Here is an 8,479-nt window from a genome sequence, read left to right on the forward strand (position 1 = left end):
ATCATTAAATGTAATTTATTTTGATAAAATATTTTTAAATCCCTCATCAATTAGTTTGATATAATGAGATTTAAAAATATAATTTACCAAAAAAAAATTATGTGTGATTATCTTGTTAGACTTCTTGATATTATTAAGACAATAGAGATTAAAACAAAACAAAAATCTTTAAAGGACTAAAATTAAAACAAAGATCTATAAAGAACTAAAATAAAAAATCTCTTATTTTGTAGGAATCAAAAGGTTATTTAAGTCTATTTATAGTTAAGCTTTTTTTATAAAGGTTATTTATAATGTTCATTTACTATTTTTTTTATATATATATATAGGCATTCATTTACTTATTTGTAATGTACAAATATAATTAAATGAAAAATGATAAAAAAATACATTCTTTTTTTCTCATTTCTATTTTATTTTCTTTTATATCTCCTTTTCTGTATTATTATATAACTTGTTAGTTATTACATTTAGGCTTGATTATTAATTTGATTCCCAAATTATTGTAAAAGATTCAATTTGATTTTAAAGTTTTTTAAATGTTCAATTTGGTCCTCAAGCTTTTTTAAAAATGCACCAATTTGATCATTTTCGTCCAATTAATTTGACACTATTAGAAATGTAAACTTTGACGATTTTCGCTTACCAATAGTGGTGGTTGTTAACGGTTGATAAACCACTTTTGGGATGATATTTTGTGAGTTTTTGTGTCATTTGCATGTATTTTTTTCTTGACAGAACTCACAATTGAATGTTAGTTTTGTCTTAAGAAGTATAATTGCTCAATTAAGTGAAAAGGGCAAAAAATTGCAATTATACATGAAGATTTGAAGACTCTGTCACATAGCCACGACCTTAGTGCATCCAGCATGACCATGGTGAGCATAATAGTCATGGTGAGATGACAACACCCCTCTACAAATAATGTTAGCATATTTCGATAATGGTTGTAATAAACTCACTATGGCTGTAGTCATGTTATGATGATTGTAGTCAATTGATCACACCCGAGAGTTTCATGTCAATAATTTTTTTACTACAACCATGATGGATTTCAATACGATCGTAGTGCGCCTCAAACGAGTTTGTTATCTTAGGAAGCTAAAAACACCTTTTATCATATTTTTTAATTAGAAAACACTTTTGAGGGTTGTAAGGCGATGGAAACACCTTAGGATAGATCATGATCATTATTCTTCCCTCGTGGTATGTCTAAGCTAATTTTTTTATAGGCTTTCTAGTTTTACTTTGATCATGAGCAGCTAGTCACGCTAGTCCAGGGGTTATAATGTATTTGTCTAATTGTATCCCTTTCTCTATTCTTAATGAAATTCCTTAATGTTTTTATGTTAATTAATTTTCTACCTTTTCTTATTGTTTAATTGACAATTGATCAATCCTATGTTTAATCGAATGTATTGTGGTGATCATTTACGTATGTTAATTTTCAATAGATTAGTTAATCTTTAATTGATCATCCTTTAGATTGATTATATCATTTGACTTAAAATAAACACTAAAGTATTGATTTAAGGCAAATAGCATTATTTGACCTTAATCATAGACTTTATTTGGCTTTGAGAATCAGTAATTAACTATAAGAGAAACTTCATTAGAATTAGGATTGATAAAAATTAGTATTAGTAAATCGTAATACCTGATCATTATACTATCACTTAAATTTCTGCTTTGCAATTGTTTATTTTTTTCTTTTAAAAAATAAAAAATAAAAAAATATTTAAATATTCTTTTTAGTCATCTCAATTATTTAGTTTAATAATTTTAATTGTTTGAAAATATAATTGATTTCTAAGGTTTAACATCCAAACTTTTAGTCTATTTTATTACTACTACTACATAGAATATACTTATTCTTTTTGCGGGTGAGGCGGCTGATGAAGTGCTTGTCGGAAGGGCGTGGACAACAAAGTCACTCTTCCTCCACCTCGTATGTTAATTTTTAATTTAAGAACAATAATAAATATAATAATGGTTGAAAATTACCATTATTTTCAAACAAAAACTGTCAGGATTTGCATTTCTAACGGATTAGTTTAATTGGAGGAAAAGAATCAGGTATTTTAGAAAAACTTTAATCTTTTAAGAAGTTATGTAAGCCTTGCATTTATTATTTTCTTTCTTTATCTTTTTTTCTTTTTATTTTTCTCCTCTTTCCATTTAAAAATAATATGGTCCTTTATCGTAACTCAAATCACATTAACCAGTAATACTAATTGTAAAAATAATGAAAATAAGGCTTAATTGTTGGTCCTTAACCCTTATTATTTTTGTTATATAAAAAACCCTGATTAATGTGATATATTTATTCCAATTTTATCAAAAAAATTCTTATTCAGTAATATTTTTTACATTTATTTTTAATGTGAAATACCTATTCCAATTTTATGTCATAATAAATGCATTTATCTTGAAAAAATTAATAATATATTTATTGAAATTAAGAAAAAATAAGAATATTTTTGTAAAATTGGTCTCTAATAAATACTGTTATCTTGAAATACTTATTGTTTTTCTTAATTTGTGTGGGGGAAAAAACTTAAACATCAATCATTTTAAAATGAAGAAAATACTATCTAACACACTATTTCTATTCTTCTCTTCACTATATTATGATTAAAGTTTATTGAAAATTATAAAAATATTAAAGATTCATTAAATAAGATGTTAGACTCCAAAATTAGGTGATTTTCAATTAATTTAAACTAATAGAAGAAAAAGTGTTAAAAAAAAGTATATTAAAAGTTATCAAACAAAGTAAACTATGCAAATTATACTCTTAACTTAATTCCCATCCAATAAATAATAATTTAGTCAACAACTCCTTATTGAAATGTCATTAGCGGCAGTAACATTGACACAAAATTACTTAAGCTTTTTAAAAAACACACACACACACATACATACATATACATATACATACATATATATATATATATATATATATATAATGGTCTATTTATTTTTGAATTTTAAGGTGATAACTTCGTTATATTATGGCATATTGTCTTTTATTATTTTTTATAAGTAATAGCATGTAGTCTTAAGATCGTATTAATTTATTGAATAACATGGAAATTTTGCAAGCGGATGATTCAAAAGAATATTGTATTATAATCCTGAAATTTTTTTATGTTTTAGTGAGTGTTATAGTATTAAATTAAAGATCTTGATTTATTTTTAAAAATAAAGATATTATAAAAACCACAAACAAAAGAAATTTGCACTCCTTTAAAATATTAAATTATACTATAAAGAAGTTGTATTCTTTTTTAAAGACATGCATTACTTTTAATAAATTATTGACAATATATATAATTAGTTATTTTTTAAAGTAGTTTATTTTAAAATAATTAAAGTTATTCAAATCTTCTTTTATATATATATATATATATATATATATATATATATATATATATTAACTATGTCAGGGAATAAATTGAATGATTGTTATTTTATATATTAATAGTGAAGTGTTAGAAACTTTATATAATTATAAAACATTGATAAATAAAATAAAATAAGATTTGACAAGTTATATTAAATTAAATTTTTAATATCAATTTTTCCTAAAACCTTCAAATTTGCAGAAATAGCCGACATTTGAGTACATAAATTATGTGAAAGGATATTTTTTTAAAATATATTTCAAAAGTATACATTTAATATGATTTTGTGCATATTTAAATCAAATATTAAATCATCATCAATTAATTTATTATTTTTTAAAATGATTTATATAATAAAAACATTCAATCTAATAGCTAATTTTGAATGAATGTTTTTGGAAAAATATTATTAAATGATGTAACATTAAATTTAAACTTGTAATTTGTTCTCTCTTCAATACTATTTTTTATTATTCAACAACATATTGAATACATAACTAAATTGATTTAACTATTGATTAATAATTATACATTACCTCAATTGTTTGTATTCAGTCTTTTTTTAAAAAAACTTAATAAATCACTAATATAATTAAATTTTTTATAATTTCAAATATGCATCTACCTATTGGGTATAGACAAATATATCTTCTAAGGTAAACTAATTAATGATTTGGATTACTACCAAAATTCTCAATGAATTTGAAATATTTATTTTCTAGACAAGTAAATAGTTTCAAATTAAATATACATATTTGAAACAATTAATATTACAAAGAATTCCAAATATTAATTAATATAACGGTAAAAGATTTCTTTCCTAAGAAGGAAAGTTGATAGTATTCTTCTGTCGTATCCAAATTCGTATAAATGTCTTTATTTTTCCCCATAGATGTTAATAAATTAATGAGAAAAATTGACTAAACATTAGTAACTATATAAAAATAAAACAAAACGAACTTTAATAAATGACAACATTTTTTCTTCCGATACTTTTCCTTGTATATATATCTCGTACTCTTTCATCAAAGGTTGCCCATCAATAATTTGCACACCTTTGAATGGGAAACTAGTTTTAAAATGTTTGAAGGAAAATGTAACCCACTTATGATATATTAATAAAAATCAGAGAAAAGATTTTTAAAAAAATCCCACAGTCAAAGAAAAGCATAAAAAGTTGAAGCATATTATAAATAGGTTTATAGGGATGAGGAATAAGGATTGATATATAAGACCAAACCAACAATTCATTTCCTCATTCTTTCTCTTTCTCCTTGCGTCAAGAGTAGTGTACCCTCTGTTTTGTGAGGAAAAACATTATTAAATTTATCAATATTCAGTACTGTGTTTCTGCATCTCCAATTGTCTCATGGAATTCTCCTCATCATCTGTGAATCGCTCTTCTTCGTTGTTGAGCAATATAAACGATGTATTAGATGATGTTTTGGGAGAAATATTCATGAGACTTCCATTTAAATCTACCACAAAATGCAAGTGTATGTGCAAACGTTGGTCGGGGAGTGATTTGAAGTTCATCATTTCCAACAAAATTTGTGTCTCACCAACAGTCACTCATCAATGCCTACTTAACCTTTCTTTCACCCCACCAACTCATCCTCACTTTCTTCCCACAAGATCCTAACCGGAATATCCAAACGCACAAGGATACTTTATCTCCAAATCTACTCGTAAATGGGAACGTGTGTGGTTATTCTAATGGTTTATGAGTCGTAGAAACAATTACATGTCTGGTAAGGGTTACTTTGTGTATGACCCCCTCGATAAAAGAATGCACACACATACACCACTAAAAAAGTTATTTTTTACGACACATTTTAAGACGATTATATGAAACCATCTTAGAATGTCACGTGGTGACAATTTTATAGATAATAAAAGTTATACAACAACGGTTTTATCAAAACCGTCTTAGAAATTAAGTATTTAAAATATTCATTTGAAATATCGTGCAACTTCTTATTTTGACCCATCCTCTTTCGTACACCCTTAATTTCTTTGCGTACTCCAACCTCCTCCGTGCCCTAGAAGCTTCCGTAGACTCCTTCTCCCGCTCAACCCCCACCTCCTGTCCCTCACCCTCAAACTCTGCCTTTTTTAACTCTTCCCTTTCTCCTCCCTACTCCAAACCATCGTCCTCTCTCTCCGCCACAAACTTTGCCATGGCACCCACTACCTTCCCCCGGAGTCCCACTCCCTCCTCCACGCCCTCCACATGTCCTTTTGCTCTGGCGACACCCACCTCACCAAGACCGTCCACGCCATGCTCCTCAAATGCGATGAAGAAGACACCCATCTCTCCAATGCCCTCATCTCCACTTACCTCAAACTCAACCTCTTCGCCCACGCCCTTCGCCTCTTCCTCTCCCTCCCTTCCCCCAATGTCGTCTCCTACACCACCTTCATCTACTTCCTCTCCAAGCACCGCCATCACCACGCGTTCCATCTCTTCCTCCGCATCACCACTCGCTCCCACCTCCCCCCAACGAGTACATATACGTTACCGTTTTAACCGCCTGCTCTCCACTCCTCCACCACTTCCATTTCAGCCTCTAGCTCCATGCCGCTACACTCAAAACGGAGCACTTTGACTCCCCCTTTGTCGCCAACGCCCTTGTCTCTCTCTACACTAAGCACGCCTCTTTCCACGCCGCGCTTAAACTCTTCAACCAAATACCACGCAAGATTGTTTGAGGGAATGCCAGTCAGGGATGTTATAACTTGGACTGAGATGGTCACAACGTATATGGAGTTTGGATTGGTTAATTTGGCTTTGAAGGTGTTTGATGAAATGCTAGAGAAGAATTTTGTGTCTTATAACATGGTTCTGGCTAGGTTCTATCGAAACGAGCAAGGTTTTGAGGTGATGAGGTTGTTTGTAAGAATAGTGGATGAGGGTTTGGAATTGACAAATTTTAGTTTGACTAGTGTTGTTGATGCTTGTGGATTGCTTGGTGATTACAAGGTCAACAAGCAGGTTCATGGGTTTGCGGTGAAGTTTGGGTTTGGATCGAATGGTTATGTTGAGGCTGCGTTGCTTGACATGTACACGAGGTGTGGGAGGATGGTGGATGCTGAGAAGATATTTTTGAGATGGGTGTTGGAGGAGTTTAGCTTTGTGGTTTGGACGACAATGATATGTGGCTATGCTCGGAATGGACAATCGGAGGAGGTGATTTATCTTTTCCACGTTGGTCGATCGGATGGAAAGGTGATTATGGATGAAGTTGCAACAGCTTCAATGCTTGGTCTTTGTGGAACTATTGGTCATCTTGATATGGGTAAGCAAATCCATTGCCATGTGATATAGTTACGCGTCGCCAAGTTATCTTAGATTAATGGATTTGGTTCAATAATTGAGTTGCGTAATTTGACGGTAAGATGTCATTTGCTGTGATTATACTTCTGTGTGATATTCATTAAGTTGTAATTATACTTTTGTGTGATATTCAATTAAGTGAAAAGCATCTATGATAGTTTTTGCATGGAAAAATGAATACATAAACTACCTTATCTCCTTTATATGTAAGATATATAAGTATTTAATTTTTAGGCATTTTATTGGTTGTTCTTTAGTTTCTTAGACCTACAAGTATGCTAAATTCAAGGGAAAACACAGAAGAAGAATACTATTCTGGAAACAGGAGGGGGAGGACTAGAGAGGCTAGCAAAACAACAATAGGGACTCAGGCATTTATATATATATATATATATATATATATATATATATATATATATATATATATATATATATATATCAATCCTTTTGGTTCAACCAGCTATACAAGGAAATGCAACGTGTCAAGAGGATGCAACTTGGTCCAATTTTTGGATTTGCTACGTGGGGAAAATCCTAGCCGCGTGGATTTATTGATAATAAAGGTTTGCGTGATTAAATGTGTATTGTTTTTAATTTATTCTTTCGTTCTTAGAAAAGCCTAACCGGCATTTTCTCCATTTGAATAGTGTTTTATGCTTTATGGTACTTGGTTTGGTCTACTTATATTTCGGACTTTGTATATGGATTGGAAGTGTTTTAGTTATGAGGCACATAAAGGATGCTTGATGCATTCAGGAACTAAACTGACTACTGATGATCAATGCATGGTTGCAACTATTTAGTTGCAATTATGTGATACAATATGCCCTGGCTCTGGCATGTATGGTGCCAAGCTATTCATTTAGAACTTTCAGATAGAATAAAAAAAAATCAATGGTTTAAAAAATAGGTTGTTTATTTTTTGTTTGAGTGGTTCTGCATTTTCCTTGGTGCTTGCTAGTAATGTACAACTCTTGCATTATTGCACTGAATGAGATTAGATAGTATGAAACTAGCCACCATTTCAAAAAGCATGTGTTATGTATACAACTATTCATTATGAAGGGATTTTCCATTTCTATACTATCAAAAAATATTCTCTTACTTGCACTAAATATTTAAATAGATTTTTTTATAGGATAAACTGTACCTCTTATTCGCAATTTGGCTATGAAAAAATATTTGATAATATAAAAGTTTCTATATATTTTATCTTATCACTATTAAATATTTTGATGATTTGTAGCTTAAATTGATTTTCCTTAACCATAAACTTAGGTTCATTTTATTTGTAACCTTGTTGTTTGATTCTTGCTAGTATTATTGCATTTTGTATTTTATGCTAGATTTATGCTTAATTTGTGATTGATTCAATTTAAGGAATGTGAAATTGTAATTTCCAATTAACAACTTTAATTATATATTATATATTATATATTATATATATTTACACGTTACTGTAGTAATTATTTATTATATATTATATGTATATTTACACGGTTAATCAACTTGCCTGAGTTGTACATTAAGTAATATATATATATATATATATATATATATATATATATATATATATATATATATATATATATATATATACACACACGTTACTTTTTCTCCAATATGGCAACTAATTGCATAATGCTTTGATTCTTCAATTGTCAATCACTAATTGTTTTGTGCTTGGAGTAGTGGATTGGAGTAGATAAATATAAGCTATATTTGAGTAGTTTAC

At 29.2% G+C, this 8,479-nt stretch overlaps 1 protein-coding gene across 1 annotated transcript; it reads left to right on the top strand.

Annotated features, from left to right (window-relative positions):
• Positions 1-5,985: 5,985 nt before the first annotated feature.
• LOC114423233 (pentatricopeptide repeat-containing protein At5g03800-like) lies at positions 5,986-6,735 on the top strand. The gene has a single exon (XM_028389947.1). The coding sequence runs from the start codon at positions 5,986-5,988 to the stop codon at positions 6,733-6,735; it is 750 nt and encodes a 249-aa protein (XP_028245748.1).
• Positions 6,736-8,479: the final 1,744 nt, after the last annotated feature.

This window comes from Glycine soja, chromosome 1 (assembly GCF_004193775.1).
Source record: "Glycine soja cultivar W05 chromosome 1, ASM419377v2, whole genome shotgun sequence".
NCBI lineage: Eukaryota > Viridiplantae > Streptophyta > Magnoliopsida > Fabales > Fabaceae > Glycine > Glycine soja.